Genomic DNA, 20,384 nt, shown 5'->3' on the forward strand with positions numbered 1-20,384 from the left:
AGGATAGGATGCAGATAAGACTAGGATAGGATGGAGATTGACTAGCTAGGATAGGATCTGGATAGACTAGTATAGGATGGAGAGATATAGACTAGGATAAGATGCAGATAAGACTAGGATAGGATGGCTATAGACTAGTATAGGATTGAGATAGACTAGGATAGGATGCAGATAAGACTAGGATATGATGCAGATAAGACTAGGATAGGCTGGAGATTGACTAGGATAGGATGGAGATAAGACTAGGATAGGATGAAGATAGACAAGGATTGGATGGAGGTAGACTAGGATAGGATGGAGATAGACGAAGGATGGGATGGAGATAGAATAAGGGTAGGATGGAGATAGACTAGGAATTGATGGAGATTATAGACAAAGAAAGGATGAATATAGACTAAGATAGGATGGAAATAGACTAGAGTAGGATGGAAATAGACTAGAGTAGGATGGAAATAGTCTAGGATAGGATGGAGATAGTCAAGGATAAGATGGTGATAGACTAGGATAGAATGGAGATGGACAAAGGTCTATTAAAAATACTCTATTCTTCTTCCATGGGAAGATGAAGTTGAAAAATTTCAAAGAATCTGATAGGATGGAGATAGACTAGGATAGGATGGAAATAGATTAAGATAGGATGGAGATAGACTAGGATTGGTTGGAGATAGACTAGGATAGGATAAATGTAGCCTAGGATAGGATAGAGATGGACTAGGATAGGATGGAGATAGACTAAGAAAGGATGGAGATAGACTATGATAGGTTGGAGATTGACTAGGATATAATGGAGATAGACAAGGATAGATTGGAGATTGACTAGGATAGGATGGAGATAGACTACGATAGGATCAAGGTTGACTAGGATAGGATCACAATAGACTAAGATAGGATCAAGATTGACTAGGATAGTATAGAGATAGACAAGGATAGGATGGAGATAGACAAAAATAGGATGGAGATGGACTAGGATAGGATAGGGATAGACTAGGATATGAAGATAGACAAAGCCCCCTGCGAAATGATCAAGAATAATTCTTGAACTTTTAAGAAAAGTTCATGAATTATATTCTTGAATCAGCTCTTGAATTGTTCATGAAGATCCCATGAAGTTAAAATTGGACACTCATGATTTCATGGATTTTATTCATGAAAACAAAGTTCAAGAATATTCAAGAATTATTTGTTGTTCATGAACAAACTTGGATTTTTTGAATACCCGCAAAATGATCAAGAATAATTCTTTACATTTCAAGAAAAAATTCATGAATTATATTCTTGAACTTTCAAGAAAAGTTCATGAATGATATTATTAGGTTCAATGCATTTTTATGAACTATTCATGAATAATTTGTAAAAGTTATTTAGAAATGTTCATGAACTATTCATGAATGTTCTTGCTTTTTGTAAACAAAAATGTAATAAGTTATGCAAAATGAAAAACTGTAAAAGAAAGTATTTTAACAGCATTTTGAAAGATTTCACAGAATTTTTGTTTTCCAATCATGGTAACAAAATCTTTGTTCAAGTAAACAACTCTGATAAGTGACAACGATAATAAATAAATTATGTAGTTCATTCCTAGTAGAATTATGAAAAATTTCAATTCAAAGGCAACTCTTTGCAGAATCCTTAACCTTACTTGGTCAAGAGGAGAGTGGGTTCCTTATAATATTCAGCGTATTTCAAAATGTATGCCTAAAATGGAATGATTTTTAATCCAAATCTCACTGTCTGGCAGAAAAGTGTGTTCAGCAATTAGGGCATCAGCTAAAAAGGGCTTTCAAGGATTTTGAGCAGAGGTGGTCAAATAAAAAAATCTTATTGGCTTTCCCTGTGGAATTTTTGGAATTTCATCACTTGGATCCTTTGATAGATTACGATTCATATTTTCATTCCTTTCTTTTCTTTTTCTTCAAAAGCCTGGATTTTTTATATTTTTTCTTTTGGCAGCCAGAGTTTTTTAATCTGATGATCTCAACTCATCAACATTATCTGTGAACTGCTTCTCTTTTCCCTACAAGAACAAAAGATTTTTTGAAAATGCTCATAAATGTGAAAACTTAAGACTTAATTTTTTTTTGCATATTTGTTTCATTTAATTCTGCATCACAGGCACTGCCATATTTTAAAGCATTCTGAGTGGGAGTTTAGCCTGTTTCCCTTGCCCGCCATGTTCAAGATGTTAATATAGGTGAACAGGATGAATGTTTCAATCTTTAATTATTAAATGCAACGTAATTTGGTTGGATCCTTACTCACAGATTCAGCGATTGCCTCCATTTTTTTGTAACTCACCACTAATATCTGCAGTTATGAAATAAATTGATCCTCTGGATATTCCTTCTTCAACTTCTGTTATTTTCTTCAAAGGTTGACAAAGAATGACTACGCTAATAATCCTCCCACTCTACCGATTCACTTTCCAACGTCTCGCGCGTTTCAAAGTTTGCGCCTTTTAAAAAGTGTCATGCAGAGCTAATTAAGAAATAGTTTCGAATTGCCAAGATTTTTGTTAAACAAAAATTAACAAACACTATCTGACGGATTTTTCACTGAAATTAATTTTTTTAAATTAATATAAGTTATATCATTTATTAAATTGAATCTTTTACATTATACCTGTACAGCCATAGTTTCGTATTCAAGTATGACCGCCTCCATATCAGAGGACATCAAATATCTTTTGGAACCACTCACCCTCAAACTGAGTACTGTTGCCGCCCTGAGCTATGAGAGTGTAGAATAGACTACAAAATACGAATGTGGTTCATGTCATAGCTTCTTCACAACCATACAGCCTGTGCTGTATCATTTACACACGATGGACAGAAAAATGTGACTTTATAACTGCATCAAAAATTAAAGCTTTTCGACCCAAGAATGGTACGGTACAGTACGGACAAGAGATATAATTTTTCAGTTGTCAATAAATTTATGATACATTTTTACGAAGATTATGAAATTTTTCCTAGACTGTAAGTCTGTTTCATTTTCTTACAACTTGTTAAAAGTTTGACAAATAGAGAAAATTCGGTCGAACAAAGTTGTGTTGTGAAAAATGAGATAATTTGAAGCACAATATTAATATAGCTGGCCAATTTAAATGATAAAGAAACATCAGTAATTCAATATGAGAAAAAAATGCTGTCAATATTGATGCAATGTCCTTTAAATTAAGGTCATACCCGGTAATTTAATTATAATCTCCCTTTTAGACAGTTAATAACAGAGTTTTTTTTTATCCTGAAGAATCTAAGTTATCAATTACATAGAGTAGAAAATAGTGATTTTAACCTCTTATGTTCCCCTACTCGGCTCTGATCCCATACTCTCAAAATCAAATCAAAAGCATGTTATTAATCAAATCAGGGGCTTGTTCAACAATTGCATCTGCATGCAAAAGTTGTATTATGGGAGTAATGATCGAGTGTTTTCTGGCGATCGTTTGTGACAATTATTTTTACATTTTAAGTCTTCATGAAAATTCATGAACATTCATTACCTTGAACTATTAAGTTTTTTTCTTTAAACTGAAAATTACCAATATTCATATTTGTTCATCATTTGTTCATGAACTATGAATTATGAATGTTTTCATGAACTTTATTCATGAACTACTTTTATGAACCTGTTAAGAATCATTTAAGAACCATTCATGAACAATTATGAACAACTCATAAAAGTTCTTAAAATCATGAATATCATTTCGCAGGAGGATAGGATAACTTACAAAAGCCAATGTTAGATCTATATTTATACTTTAGAAGTTGTTTTTAAATGTTTGTGACATGTTTATAATTAGTTCATGTGGACATATATTAAGGAGGATCAGGAAGTCCAGAATCCCATTACTCCTGGAATTTACAAAGTTGAAAAAAAAATTGGAAATAAAAAAAAAAGATTTTTTAATTTTTGTTATTTGTAAGAGAAATGTGGAAATTTAAATTAAGCTACTGAAACTGGTTACTTGCTGCTTCCAAAAAATGAAAATCTGGATCACACAAAGCAGAATGATTTCTTGTAAAGAAAATCAGAAGTACTGATTTTATCTGTAATATATAACACTAAGTGCTGTGTGCATTAAATGTTGTAATAATTCTCAGATTGAACAATGTTTTGATGCTGTTTCCCTATGAGAGATAGGGCAACATCAATCAGACAAATGACTATAAAATCTCCAGCACAGTGATGTTTCAATGCTTTTCAGATTCCCTACAGATAAATGTATTCACTTTCTCTGCTTTCCACTTTCTGCACACTACAGTTTTGCATTAACTGTCATATTTATTTGCCATTGGATATTTCTGGAACTGAAATGTCCAATATAGTTATCTATTTTGGTATATGGCGCATTGAATTTTTATTCTATAGCTAATTGAGCTTACTTATGTCTGTGTTTGTCAGGCACAGTTGACATTGTTCTAAATCTCTGTAGTCATAAAGGCCTACACTCATTTATAGACCTTTCAAAGTTCATTGTAGACTTGGACATGTGATTTAGACAAAGTTCATTAAAGCATTACTACAAAAGAAAAAAAAACACAATCAGCAATGGATGCTCACTCCTCCATGGCACCTGATCCCGACCTCTGATGTGTTGGAGGTCCATGATTATTCTGCTTTTATTTATTATTCTTTAATGGACTTTTGAGCTTGAATACAGTGTTTCTAAGTATCTCCATACCGTATAAACAATTTTTAGCGAGGAATTTATTTTGGCATTTTTGGCAAGGATACTGAGATTGCTAAAATTAAATATCATTAAATATTAATTGCAATTTATTTCTAATAGCTTTTTGGTGAACATATTAAAATGGCTAAAATTACAACTTGCTATAAATTAAATAGCTGAATTTTAAGGACAAATCACTAAATTAATTTGCATCTCCTTTAAAAATTTCTACTTACATGTATATGGTATATTTCATTTTGAAAGTTTTTATATATTCAGTGATGATTAGCGTGCACATGCTGTGAATGTCATTTTTCATTTAGTTATTTTGGTCTTCCAGTAAAATATGACAGAAGCCAATAGTATAAAAGTTGAACTTCATGATTCTTGAATCCTTAGAAATCTCAAATTGCACTATGTTTGCTTACTCTGCTTAACTCAAATCTCCCTTCAAGTTTGTTAGATTGACATCTGAATATATATCATTTAATTTACATCAATTCTGCTTTGATCTGTCCAATTGGAAACTAAAGAGGGGAGGGGATGGATGCTGATGCATTAATTAATCTAAAAAAAAAAAGCTCGTATAACTTTAATAAGTTTTGGTTAATATAAGAGCACGAAAACAGCCATTTCCATTTCCTTTTTAATATTTTCAGCAAAGGAGTAATTATTGAACATGACCTTTTACATGATGGACAGATAATGGTTCATCAAGGCATGGAATTTCCTGAAGCTATGAAAAATTTGTTGTGCAAAGTACACTGCAATATTAATCATTTTATTGCCTCATAAGATTGGGATATATCGAGAATATTCAGACAAAGAAAATTGTTTCTCTGATGTCAGAATGGGGGTTGCAATGGTGTACTTTATAGAAGCAATATTCCTTATTTCCAGTTTTTCTAATAGTACTGGGTAACCACAGTATTTCACAAACAGTTGCATTTCTGACTCAAAGAAAAACTATTTAACTATTTTCCATTGATCTATGTTGTTAGAGCAGTTCTTATAATCCCAAGAAACTGAATGCCTTGCATTAACCAAGCTTGCATGGATGATGCATCTAGGTTTCCAAATCTGTAGACACTGAAGGATAAATCCAAATCTTTAGACACTGTAAGATTGCTCCAAATCATTAGACACTGTAGGATAGATTCCAATCTTCAGACATTGTAGAATTGGTCTCTGGATCTTTAGACACTGTAGGATGGATTCCAATCTTCAGACATTGTAGAATTGGTCTCTAGATCTTTAGACATTGTAGGATCAATTCCAATCTTTAGACATTGTAGAATTGATCTCTAGATCTTTAGACACTGTAGGATTGATTCCAATCTTTAGACACTGTAGGATTTGGTCTCTAGATCTTTAGACATTGTAGGATGGATTCCAATCTTTAGACATTGTAGAATTAATTGATCTCTAGATCTTTAGACACTGTAGGATTGATCCCAATCTTTAGACACTGTAGAATCCCAATCTTTAGACACTGGGATCAATTCCAATCCTAATAGACACTGGGATTGATGATCCTAATCTTTAGACTCTAACTGGTATCAATCCCAATCCTTAATAGACACTGTGGGATTGATGATCCTAATCTGTAAACACTGTAGGATCAATCCCTGGAATCCTAAGACACTTTAGGATCATTTCCAATCTTTAAACACTGGAGAAGGGATGATCCTAATCTTTAGACATTGTAGGCCTGGATCAATCTCAATCTTCATTCTTTAGCATGCATTTACTATATATAAACATATTTCAAATTTCTTGAAGAGATCATTTATTGACTCTGTGATTTATATTTTTTTTATGATTTTCCCCCCAAACCATCCCCTCTGATAATTTTTTAACATTTTTTTTTTACAATCTACAGCCATTAATAGTTAAATATCCAACTTTTTACTGAATATTTGCATGTACGTCTGTATATGTGCATTCTGACAGTATATTTATATCTGGAGACTGTACTGGTAATTGAGAATTAACCTGCTTTTTTAGGTTCTGAACTGTTTCATGGCATTCTAATTTTATTTTTTGAGAGAGAGAGAGATTAAAGGGGTCAAAATGTACCTCCCGACTTCAAAAAATTATAAAATATCCTAGCTCAGGTAATTATATAATAATTAACCAAACTGCTGTACACACAGTTTTAATTATGGCTGTTAATGGGAACTTAATTTTTTGCACCCTAAATAGTTAACTAAAAATTTACGCTCATTAAAATCAGATCCTAAACCCGTGAATCCCATAAATGTAGGTAGAGTTCAAAATGAAAAACACTGTTATAGCATCTATAATTACAACACTTCAATTTGCCTTAGAGCTTAATTCTATTTGATTTTTATTAGAAAACCTTGATGAAAGTTGAAACTAAAGGTGTTGAATTATGAAATGGCTCAGAAGAAGTATTTTAGAGTCCATCCACAATTTGAGCATAATTAAAGTCTTCTTATTTGTTTTTAGTGATCGATTTAATGCTGATTTAACAATCTGGGAGATTTACCAGTAACATTTCATCAAAGTCAGTAAAACGAACGATTGGGATAGTTAAATCAGTATTAATAAGGGCAGATAACATTAAGAAGATACATTAATTTTATTTCCATTCTTAAGGTATTTTATGCATTTTATGTACATGTTTTATCTTTTTTTAGTTTTATTGTATAATAAAATACGTCATGGAGCATTGTATTCTTTTGTTCTGACGTCACTTCAAATACTTTTATACTCATTTAACTATGTAAAACATCAGTGCATTGTCCAATGAAAATGCGTTGCATTAGACGGCAGTTTTAATGACCCTTGAAACAGTTTTTAATGCTTGTTTGGTCATGATATTGTGAGAAATTTCTGTAATGGATAGGATATTTATACCAACTCCCTGCAGATTAAGGGCCAGATATGAGAATTGATTAATCAAAAATAAAATGTAGTTGCAGTGTATATGCATGCACCACGTACATAACAATAAATTGAAGTCCATTAAGGTACCTTAATTGTCTATTTATAATTCGTACAAGTTGTAAAGTGATTTAAGAAAGGGGAAAAGACGGCAATATTTACTTTTCAGATTTCCTGAGTAAAAAATATATAATCATGCATGTAAGTGTCATGTGTTGCAAATTAAGAACAAGTACTGATTGCAGAATAAGTTTTTTGATAATGTATTGACTTATCAATTTTTAATTTCACATCTCTATTCTTTGCACCCTGAGTAGCAATTAGATTATCTGCTAATAAAGTTATAATCAGCACCATGTCGATCCACAGAAGTTCTTTGAGTGCTCTCTCAGATACACAACACTCTGGAAATTCTAAAGGTGGGATAAGGTGTCTAGCAGGAGAAACCATCCCCTGTTGACCAGTCACACAGGTCATAAGCCAAATGTATTAGGGTTTAGTGTAAGGGTTAGGGTTAGGATAAGTATTAGGGTTAGGACACGGGGGCCCATTTTACAAAAGAACTTACTTATTATAAGGGTTAGTGTGAGAGTTAGGGTTAGGTTAGATTTTGCATAAAATTGCAAGGGTTACAGTTAGGGCTGTATCAATATATCGATATATCGATACGTATCGATATTCAAGAAAAATATCGTATCGAAGAATGACTTCCAATACGTATCGGACAAACAGTTTTTCTTCTAATTCTGCTAAAAAGATGGGAAATTTAATCAACAAAGATTATATTTCACTTTTTTGAATTAAAACTGATCAATAATTATAGATTTGTGAAAGAAATAACACAGTTTTTATAGTTATAATAAAATACAGAACAATTTTATTTTAACATGTTGATTTTACAGTAATTAAAAGTTTCAATTGGAAGTGTTTTATTTACTGACTATAGGATAAGAACTTTGAAATGGGTAATAAAACACTAAATTTTTCATGAAATCTATGCTTTAGATGATTAATAAGCCTTTTTTGATGGACTTGTTTTAGAATCCAATATATCGCATATCGCTTTAAAAAATATTGTATCGTATCGCATCGAAATTTTTTGCTCAATACACAGCCCTAGTTACAGTTAGCATTTAAGGGTTAGGGTTAGGTTAGAGTTAGAGATTGTGTGAAATTGCAAGGGTTAGGGTTTGCATTTAAGGGTTAGAGTTAGGGTAAGGTTAGAGTTAGCATATGATTTGTATAGTCAAATTCAGTTTAAAAACAAAGGTCAGACAGGTAAACCAAGATATAATATGATATTTGTTAATGTGTTACAGTCTGAACAATTCAAGAATTCAGGAATGAGAGAATGAGGCTATGATCATCTGTTATATTGCACATTAAGAGATAAAAATCAGATTACAAGTCACGGTAATGAGTTGAATGAGTTGTAGGTATTACTGGAAGTAGCTGTTAATTTGTGTTAAAAATATTTTCTGATATGAGAAATTTAACACATTTAACATATTTTACTGTCTTCTGACAGTAAAAACTGTTTTTCATTTACACCTATAGGTGAAAATGATTGATCATACTTTAATATTTTGAGTTTTATAACTTATATAATTATGTTCATAATAAAAACATAAAAAATCAAAATTCTGTTTGAATTAAAAGAGACCCAAGTTTTTATATACATGTAATCAAATGAGTATACCTTTAAATTTAATTGATTTTGTAAAATCAAATTATCTCTCAGTAACCTGTTTTTATTAAAAATTGATGGAAATAGGAAACTTTTATAAACAATAGTTCCCCTTAAATTTCTCAAGTATTTTGCAATGATAAATGATATTCAGTTTGATAATTGTTTATGACTGTACCATATTAATACTGTAATACTGTTGCATGACAACAGATCAACATATATATTCATAGAGCAATTTTTGGAGCTATACTTCTTTCTTAGACTGATATTATGAGTGAAAAAATGTTCTAAATGTTTTCATTTAATTTACCATTGATGAGATCGGGTGTTTCTGATAAAATATCGGCTATAAAGCTAATGGAATTGGTGGTATTGAATTAATTTTATGGAATCCAGAGCTATTGAAGATGCCAATGATATGTTTTCATAACTCTTTGACATGAAAAAAGCAGAAATGTCTGAGATAAGACTGATGTTCTTGAAGACGGCAAAAGTGGCTGTTAATTGACCAAAATGTGATTTGTAGGATAAGTTTTATATGTTAATTACACATGTATTTCTAATTTAAGATTTCCTGTGAGACTATACTTGTTTATCTTGTATTTTTGTTTTGAGAAACCAATCTGTCTAATCGTACCCTGCAGTTAGAATTATTTTTACAGATCACTTTTATTTAAAAAAAAAGCTATGCATATTTATATCAATTAACATTAAAGATTTTTTTTATTGTAATGTATAAGGGGGATTTGAAAAACATTGCAGTTTACTTTGCAAAAATGTTTTATTTTAATGACTACATGTATTTGTAAATCTTAACACACTCATATCAGGGTATTAGCATCAGAAATTTATATCCAGATCTGCATATGAAGCCATTTGATTTGGAAAAGCATTTTACATTCATGTGGCTATCGATCAGAAACAGTTTTGCTTCTTAAATTATGTCTCATTTGCTGTTAACTTGCAGCGCGTTCTTGAAAAATCTGAAATTAATTTACCTGAGTACATACATATTGAACACAGTGTCTTTTACTAAATTAATTCACTAATTAACGATTTTAACCTTCTTTTTTCACAGCTAAGAAAGATTCCTACACAGCTTTGTGGAAACCATTTAAAGAGCAGCAACTTGAGCCACTTTGCTGGATGTCTGCACACAGCGTACAATGCCCCTGGTGTGGTTCAAATCCTCTGCCCGTTTTCTATGGATGGACGAACAGAAAACCTTGTGGTGGACGTGGTGGCCAATCAAGGTCATACATGGGTCAAGGTCATAGCAAGGAAAGCACAGGCCTTGCACTTGATTTGGGCAGGTATGTAAAATGTCATTCATAAGACAATGCCTGTTAATATAGTTTTTGTTAGGACCAGTGATATGCTTATATGCAAAATTAAGTCTCATGGTCTTACTGTATACAGTGAAACTTACCTATTTCAGACATTGTGTATTCCAATTAATCTTGCCTTAGAATATGATGAAAACTTCAAGTCCCTTTCAGTAAGATTTCAGTTGTTTAAAATGTTCTCTAATCTGGAATATGGTGTTCAATACAACCAATTTCTTCAGAACTTAAGATGGCCAGATAATAGACATGTTTTATTGTAGTGATACATTGTACAGTCAAACTTCATTATCTTGAACTCGATGGGACCAAGAAAAAAACTTCGAGATGTCTAGGGATTGAGATATTGAGGGTAAAATACTTAAGGAATAAGTAGTAAGGACTTCCAGATCACTTCAACATTATCCATGGTATTTAAGAGATATCAGTGTTTGAGATACCGAGATTTTTTAAACTGTATATGGAATGATAGCACGGCTGGGTATTCTTAATGGGGTGTTTCTTTGCAACATGAGTCATGGAATGTGCACAATAAAACAACTAACTGACAGTTTTAATGTGATCAAAACAATATAAATAGCTTCGATTTGCACCATTACAGTCCATTGACTTTGGAAAAAATGTGCGAGACTTTACTAAAGTGTCCATGGAGTGAGAGAACCCTATACATCATCTTACACTTTTGATATTTTTGATTTGCTAATGAACGACGGTATCAGTGTCATTAGCTGCAAATGGACCAATTCATCTCATCACAGGGTTCAATAGAGGACAAAGAGTAATGGAGGAAAAATATTATTTCTATGAATTTATGGCTGATGATGATCAGGCAATGTCATTGTCAATTTTTCATTTCATGAAGCAAATGGACCATTGTTTAAGGCCTTCAGGGGATTATTATTGAAGACAACACAAAGTTTATTTTTAAAGGAAAATATACCTCACACATTTTTATAAGACTAGGCTGTAAAGTGAATCAGAGGGCATCCTGAACATTTCTTGTACTGACTAAGAATATTGCATGTGTACATTTTTTACCCTAGCTATTTTATTTTCACCCTTTCACACTTGCGTATGATTTTTCCCATTTAGAATTTGTCCAGGCAAAGCTTTATTTTGAGTTTTATTTTGATTTTGCTCATTTTAAATTCATGCACCCAGGCTGCTTGGGATGAGGACAAAAGAGCCAAAAAAAATAAGTGGGATGTAAATTACCCTGTATATAGTATATCAAACAGTCAACATCTTTTAAATTCAGTAAGATGCAAATTTAAGCTATGGGAACAATGCTTGTCAGAGTTAAGAAGTACAATTGTATTACAAATATAATTAGAGTATTTAGAGATTAAATACATACATGCACATTTGCATGTACAGTAGTGTATATGAATAATTTTTCCAGCTGTGTAGTGATATTGACTGAACAACATGACCAGTCTGTATCATACAAGCATTATAAGTTTACTAGAATCAATAAAAATTATTGATATTGGTAAAAATTTAATGCACACATAAATCAACTTGACTGATGTGGACTTTTTATCAAAAATTTTTGCAAAATAATTGGTAAAAAAATTTAATGCACACATTTTTTAAATGTTATTTGTTCTTGTTTAACTGGTAATTGTGGACTTTTATATCAAAAATTTTTGCATAAATGAGGCTCCACTGTACACCACATTAAAACAAGAGGCCCATGGGCCACATCGCTCACCTGAGCATTGGCTATAGGAAAAAAGCAAAAAATCACTTTAGTTTTGAAAAGCTTAAATGCATAAGTAATTCCAAACCTATCCTAAAAGGGAGAGGGAGAGTGATTTGAAAAAAAAAATGAATCTACAAAAACTAAGGATGCTAACATATTTTTTTGATAAACTGACTTTTTTGTTACAAGTCTGAATTTTCATAATGTGGTCCTACCCCTGGGGGTAAAGATTTGAAAAAAAGTTGAATCTACACCACAGATCTGAGAATGCTTCAGTATAACTATGACCAATCATGGTTTTGCTGTTTTTGAGAAGAAGACTTTTGAAGATTATTCATATAATATTCCTAATATGTAAAACTTTGATCGTCCATTGTGGCCCCACCCTACCCCTGGGGGTCAGCATTTGAACAGACTTGAATCTACACCACCTGAGGATCCTTCAATACAAATATGACTAATCATACTGCTTTGCTGTTTTTGAGACAAAGATTTTTGAAGATTTTTCCTTTATATTCCTATGTAGAACTTTGATCCCCCATTTTGGCCCCACCCTACCCCAGGGAAGGGGGGTAATGATTTGAACAAATGACGACAACATCGAGGACAATGACGACAGACAACAGACAAATTTTGATCAGAAAAACTTGTTTGAGCCTTTGGCTTACCAGGTGAGCTAAAAAAAGGGGGGGACATCAGGGCTTGTAGGCCGTGTGATTTCAAATGAATCGTCATCATCATCATCATCATTATCCAACACAATTATAATTAACGTAAATTTGATCAAAATTGATTTCTGATTTTCTGACAATTTTCATTTCAGAGTTCACCCACGAGTTGGGGATAACGATCATGTTATTTGCGTTTGGCATTTTGACGGCAAATTAAGGGGTGATTCTTAATCCATAAATGTCTGATTTAGAGGGGGAAAAATAAATCCTACCATACAGGCTTCTCTGATATTTTATTGGACGTCATATCATTTGGCATTTAATAGTCAGGAGGTTGCGTGATCAGCATCTGATTTTTCTATCAAATTATCATTGTTGATAAGTTCAATCTTCATATTTTTAGCCTGATATTCCAGTTTAGAGTGTATATAAATAATTCTCATTTTAAATTTCTTGAATAACAAATGTTATTACCATGCCTTTAATATTGTATACTTCAGACTCACTGAAGATTTAGGAAGTTTCTATAACAGTGACTATGCAATAATTATAGATTATCCATAAAGGAAATGGGTGAATAAGGTTTGGGAAGTGTCTGTAGTTCCAAATATGGTACAATGGTGCCTTATTTATTGGGATGCACTGGTTCCATGATGAAGTCAATTCCTCCTGTAATGCCTCCTGATACCTGAATAGTCTTGATTTCAGTTATAATTGGGCCTTTCATACAGTGAAAGTGATTTGATAAATGTTATCAAATTACACCGAATCTGTTTTGCGCACAAAATAGTGTGCATATAAAAAAAGTCTCGTTTCATATGTCTATAATTATACAGTGTAAGTAGCAATACAATACATAATGCCATGTTAACCATTTTAAACCAATTGTTACATCATTGTACTCTAACAGTAAAAAGAAATATATTTGCTGACTCTGAAAAAAACATATAGACATAAAATTATTTCCCCTGTAAATTAATATGTATCAAATACATGTTAGAGAAGCGGATCTTGTCATGTATACCTGTCAACTTATAATTAGCGCTGCTGCAAGCCATTGATAACAGAATATTTACATTCCCAATGTCTTTGTCCGAGATAAAATTACAAATAGTTAGTGTACTTTATTTCTTCATGGTTTGTTGGTAGCACGGTTAAGAAAAATCTAAGAAAAATGTAGAGACAGATTCTTGGCTTAGAGCACGTGGATTGGCGAAATCAAGGGTATGTAAATATAAGGAATAACTGTCAGATTCTTCGATTTCATGACGATGATCAATCGATTGGCTAAAAATGCGTGATAATTTTATGCATAAATGCATTTGGGGTTTATGCAAATTATCATGCAAGCCAATCGATTGATCACATCATGAAATTGAAAAATAAGACAGTTATTCCTTAATTGCAGGTGATCATCTTTTAAAACAAACTGCCAGGCCATGTTATTACAACAACATATACCCAGATCAAGAAATTTGAGCCGAGTTGACAGACCAATTAAAAAATTACCATCCAGATAAATGAACCAAAATATACCGTAAAAATTTATTTTGCTGCGGAAAAAAGACTGATCATGCAGGTACGGAATGCAGAATTTCTGTGAAACAAGATAAAATAACGTTAAAAAAAATTCTGTTCCTATGAAGAGTCTTCAGTATATCAGGCATCCAGAGATCTGAAGGTCCAGACTGTATACATTTAAGTGCAGTAGTTTATCTTTTGATGAATGTTAATATATCTGTAAGGTACTATTTTCAACAGGGTATACATCTCTATTTCTCTTTAAGTACAGTAATTTATCTATATTCATTACACATCTTTAAATGAAATTGAGAAAATTTGGTAGAAATACCACGTGGAAAAAAGTTAATTTCATTTCAAGGCATCAGCTCATTTATTTATTAGCAGCTAAGGGCAAAAATTCTTGAAAACAAATCATAATTAATGAAATGACAAATAAAAAGGAGCATGACACTATATACCCCCAATCAATTCACAGTGGAGGCATAAAAAAGAAAATTAAAGTGACGATTCTTGTACAAATGGAATTGAATTTTTAGCACGTACTGAATTACTATTTAACCAATATATAATATTAAGTATTTGACGTTTAGCCTTTATAAAATGGAGCAGCATTTCCATAAAATGATCAAAAGTAAACCAGCTATAAATCCTAGAGAGATAAATAATTACAGAAAGGAAAAGTGTAAATCCTGGGTGTTTTGTGATGGCTATCGATCTCTAGTTTTGTATGTGCGGTGCCCAACAGAGCAATCAGTACAGAATTTATGAGTACAGAGCATTAACAATGTGGTGATTGTTGCAGGAAATGAAACTTGATTGCGATTTTGGCTTCAGTCATTGATCTTTTATAAGAGTACAGGAACTTCAAACTGTTGACTTGTTTGTTTGCAGATTATCCCATCAATAATAAAAACACAATAAGAACACATTAATGTGAGGACTGATGTATTAAATTAATCAATTTTTAATGATATTCATTAAACTGTATATTTTAAATTATTTGGTTCTGATGTATTAAATTAATCAATTTTTAATGATATTTTCATTAAACTGTGTATTTTAAATTATTTGGTTTTTGTAAATAAGAGAAAAAAAAAAACAACATTTTTAAACCCTAAAACTATGAAAAGAACTGATCATTCAAATACATATGTAACCACTTGACTTCAGAAAATTTTATCTCCATTAATTTGCTCAAATCAAGTTCAATCTTCATCCTTAGAGTTCTTTTTCATGTTATTGTAATATGTATTATAGATGGTATGCAGGGACCTTGAACTAAGTTTCTACATCAAAGGTCAAGGTCAAAATATATACTTTACAGGTGTAAATACATTAGAACTGATTTGTTTGGTCTTGTAATGTTAACTAGATATGGGTAAAGGGACTGTGCAGTAACCCTGAACAAAGTGTCCATGTCAAAGTTCAAGGTCACATCTATGTGTTAAATCCTTGTTTAAATTATATTGGCTCTGTCATGGCTTATAATTGTTTCACCCATAGTGTTCTCAAGGATAAAGGCTGTACTGTGAGCCAAGATTCTGAGACCAAAGATCAAACTTCACATAAATAAGGCACCTCACTGATCCCACCTATTTTCTTTTCTAGGAAGAGGACAGTTTGGGGAGAGAGATAATATGATTGGTTGGGGAGAGAGATAATATGATTGGTTTCTATTTTAGGAAGAGGACAGTTTGGAGTGAGAGATATATGATTGGTTTCTATTTCAGGAAGAGGACAGTTTGGAGAGAGAGAGAGAGATAATATGATTGGTTTCTATTTTAGGAAGAGGACAGTTTGGAGAGAGAGATTATATGATTGGTTTCTATTCTAGGAAGAGGACAGTTTGGAGAGAGAGAGAGAGATATATTGGTTTCTATAAGAAGAGGGCAGTTTGGGTGAGAGATATATGATTGGTTTCTATTACAGGAAGAGGACAGTTTGGAGAGAGAGATTATATGATTGGTTTCTATTCTAGGAAGAGGACAGTTTGGAGAGAGAGAGAGATAATATGATTGGTTTCTATTTTAAGAAGAGGGCAGTTTGGAGTGAGAGATATATGATTGGTTTCTATTACAGGAAGAGGACAGTTTGGAGAGAGAGATTATATGATTGGTTTCTATTCTAGGAAGAGGACAGTTTGGAGAGAGAGATCTAGTTAGACAAGCCAGAGACTACCTTCGCTGTGCGGTACATCATCCAGTCAACTTCCAGAAACCCAAAATCCACTTTGCTTTCTATAATCAGGTATATCAAATTTCTTTCTGAGAGACAAAATGCTTATAACTGATTTTATTCTTTCAGGATCCCTCAGGTGAGCTTTGTGGCCTTGTGTTGTAAGAGACTTTTCCTTCATTTAATTGTTAAAATGGTTGTTTCACAGGCTCACAAATGTAATGGAAATGTGCACCAACCAATCGTCAACTTTCTTGTAAAAGAAGTGTTAAAATGGGATGGTAAATTTTGTATTCATATTTTGTCTACTTGAAGGTAACAATACCAATGGCAGCTTGCCTGGAGAAGTTGGGGGTCTCTGTGTCAGGTGACCGGATACCAGTTGATGAAGGAACAGCAAACCAGATTAACATGGCGTGTCTTTCTTCAGATGAGGACAGTGAAGACGAGACCTGCCCTGATAAAAATATCAGTGGTAACGATGATTCAGATGTAAACCAAGATGACTTTTCATTGCACACCGAATCAGAAAGAAGATTTAAAGGGGACAGATTTTCATCAGAACCCTCTGCAGATCTGAACTGTGATATTACCTCAAGTACCTCAAGTCTTTCAAAAAATGACCCTTTATTCTCGGACTTAGATTTATTAGGATCTTTAATATCATGTTTGCCGAGATTTGATTGTCTATCACACTGCACAAAAGGAAATGATTCCAAAAAAGTTAACCTGGATATTACAACTTTGATTACACTGGTGTCTTCTGTAACTCATGATGGATGCCATTTTGAGTTTTCGGAGAAGATCCTGGCCCAGCAAGCTGCAGAAGAAAGGGAGGAACCAGTTTTACCCAAACTTAAGAAGTTTCTTCAAGGTAAATGAGAATGTACATCTTCCTTATGGTTCAGGCTCTGGGGCCATAAAACTCAGATGAGCTCACTTTTGATCTCAATCTCAATTTTCTAATATTAATTCCTTTGGTAAAATGGAGATGAAAAGTGAGCTCATGTAAGTTTTATGGCCCCAGAGCCTGATGTGTGACTGGTGGGCAGGGGATGCTTACTCCTTTATGACACCTGATCCCATCTCTTGTTATTTGAGGTCTGTGTTTGTCCTGCTCCCTGTTTGTATTGATTCAATGGACTTTAAATCTTGATTACTGTTCATTATCTCCATATGTTATATACTACTTGCAGAAAATTTGCTCAGTCCAACTGATTTTGAACACCCCTTACAATTTTGCCTCCATGGCACTTAACAAAGAAACAATATGATGCAGTCTGACACAAACCTATTCTTGTCAAACATAATTTTGTCTAATTTAATCTAAACACCATTGTTTCCAAATAAAACTGATAATAGCTAGTAAGATTAGAAAACATTCTGGAAGAGACATCAATTTATATTAAAGGAAAAAAAAATTAAGTTTACTTTGTTTGATGGACAAGATTTCTTAATACCCAATTTCTGGATTAGATGAATTAATAGATTTATATACAACCGTGATGTCTTTGCCATCACAATAATTATAATCCTGATCATTCTAGAGATTGCCTGTTTTATTAAGGGCTGCCCTTGTTGTTGTTATAGTGGGCTGATTGAGTCATGTTGATTTCTGATAATCATTGCCAGAAGTTGTTATTAATGGTGCCTTTTTGCTTTAATTTATCATGTAGAAGTATTAATGGCTACGTGACTTAAGTATCATCACATTGTAGGAATCAACACTTGACTTTTCCTAGGACATGAATCTTGTCCCCTCGGTGGAATTTCAATACACATTTTAGTAATGAATGATTCTAATAATCCTCAACTTGAATGTGGCTTAATACACCTTTGATGCTTCGAACTGGTTAGAAAAATGTAATTCCAATTTATCACACAAGCTACATATTCTTTACAATGTTGAAAATATATCTTTTTTTGAGGAGATAGTTTGGTGTTAGAACTTCATTTTAAGGGATTCAATAAAACCATATAAATCACAAAAAGAGATACAGTATCAAAACAAATCCTGATTTCAAAAGACAACAGTCCCAAAAATTAATTAATTGTTGATTGCTAAAAAAATTCTTTTAAATAAGAAATTAGTTAATTCTGTGTTTTTGGTAAAATAATATTAAAAAAATCATAACTGTTTTGTAACTGGCCGATATGCTTGAACAGAGAAAAACAAAGATACATTTGGATGAAGAAAAAAAAAGAGGAAAAAAATAAGAAGAATGAAATAAGATTGTTTTTGAAAGCTCTTGGTAATTGCTTTAGCTCTGTGTTGGTGATCATCTGTAAAATTTCGTCTTATTTCCTTTCCACTTGTCAGCACTGATCAATATTCTGTCCTTCACAGAACTAATTCCTCTAAATTTTAGAGAAAAAAGAAAGCTGGCATTTTTCAGGCTGCAGTTTGGAGATCAGGGGTTTTGCATGCTTCCCAATGACAGAGGGACATATATAATCAGATTTGCGATCGTCGCAAAGTGAAAAAGTCGTAAGGTAGGGGCCACTCCAGGGACTGCCAAGCCCTTGCCAGTGGACTTTCCTTGTGAAATATATACATATTGGTTTTTTTTTTAGAGAATGATTTTTTTCACTCTTCCTAATGTTCAAATTGATTTAAATCACAATTTTGCAATATAGTTTATACACACCAATACTGCAAGGTCTGTGACTTTTTAGCTCACCTGAGCCGGAGGCTCAAGTGAGCTTTTCTGATCAAAATTTGTCCGTTGTCTGTCGTTGTTGTTGTCGTTGTCGTAGTTGTTGTCATTGTAAACTTTTCACATTTTCATCTTCTTTTCAAGAATCACTGGGCCAATTTCAACCAAACTTGCTACAAAGTATCCTTGGGTAATAGGGATTCAAGTTTGTTCAAATTAAGGGCCACACCCTTTTCCAAGGGGAGATAATTGAATTAGAGAAAAATTAATGGCGTTTTTTAAAAATCCTCTTCTCAAGAACCACTGGGCCAGGAAAGATGACACTCATGTGGAATCATCCTCATGTAGTGTAGATTCAATTTTATTCAAATCATGACCCCTTGGGGTAGGGTGGGGCCAATATGGCCGATCAAAGTTTTACATAGGAATATATAGGAAAAATCTTTAAGAATCTTCTTCTCAAGAACCATTGAGACAGGAAAGATGAAACTCATGTGAAATTATCCTCAGGTAGTGTAGATTCAATTTTTTTCAAATCATGACTCCCGGGGGTAGGGTGGGGCCAAAATGGCCGACCAAACTTTTACATAGGAATATATAGGGAAACCTTTTAAAATCTTCTTTTCAAGTACTTCAAAGCCATGATTAGTAATATTTATATGGAATCATCCTCAGGTAATGTAGATTCTAGTTCATTCAATCATGATCCCCTGGGGGGGTTAAAATTCAATTCCCCCCCAACCTCAGTAAACTTTCTGATCTGATATGTGCTTCTTCCTAGCTGATGTGCTCAGGTGAGCGCTGTGGCCCCTGGGCCTCTTGTTATTTATAATTATTTCTTATATTACAAAAGTGAGGATGGACTCTGATGCATGAGCTAAAAATTACAAAAGTGCAAGACTAGTCTTTTAACCTGATGAATGAGAAGAATAAGTAAAGAAATCATAAGGCTTAATTTAGAAGCTCAATAATACCTCACGCCAAAATCTTATAGGTTAATGGAAGCTCAATCCTATTATGGTTTGCCTTTACAAGTA

The 20,384-nt window shown here is 32.9% G+C and overlaps 1 protein-coding gene across 2 annotated transcripts in view; it reads left to right on the forward strand.

The window, feature by feature from the left end:
• The window catches only part of LOC134240796 (UPF0415 protein C7orf25 homolog), a 58,468-nt gene that overhangs the window by 31,644 nt on the left and 6,440 nt on the right, over positions 1–20,384 (forward strand). For both annotated transcript variants that reach the window (XM_062722875.1, XM_062722876.1), the window contains exons 3-5: positions 10,351–10,585; positions 16,644–16,762; positions 17,006–17,564. In XM_062722875.1, the coding sequence (XP_062578859.1) occupies positions 10,351–10,585; positions 16,644–16,762; positions 17,006–17,564 (913 nt within the window). The remainder of the gene's footprint in view (positions 1–10,350; positions 10,586–16,643; positions 16,763–17,005; positions 17,565–20,384) is intronic.

Source organism: Saccostrea cucullata, unplaced genomic scaffold (assembly GCF_032062105.1).
Source record: "Saccostrea cucullata isolate Sc308-1 unplaced genomic scaffold, CSIRO_AGI_Scuc_v1 ctg380, whole genome shotgun sequence".
Taxonomy (NCBI): Eukaryota; Metazoa; Mollusca; class Bivalvia; order Ostreida; family Ostreidae; genus Saccostrea; species Saccostrea cuccullata.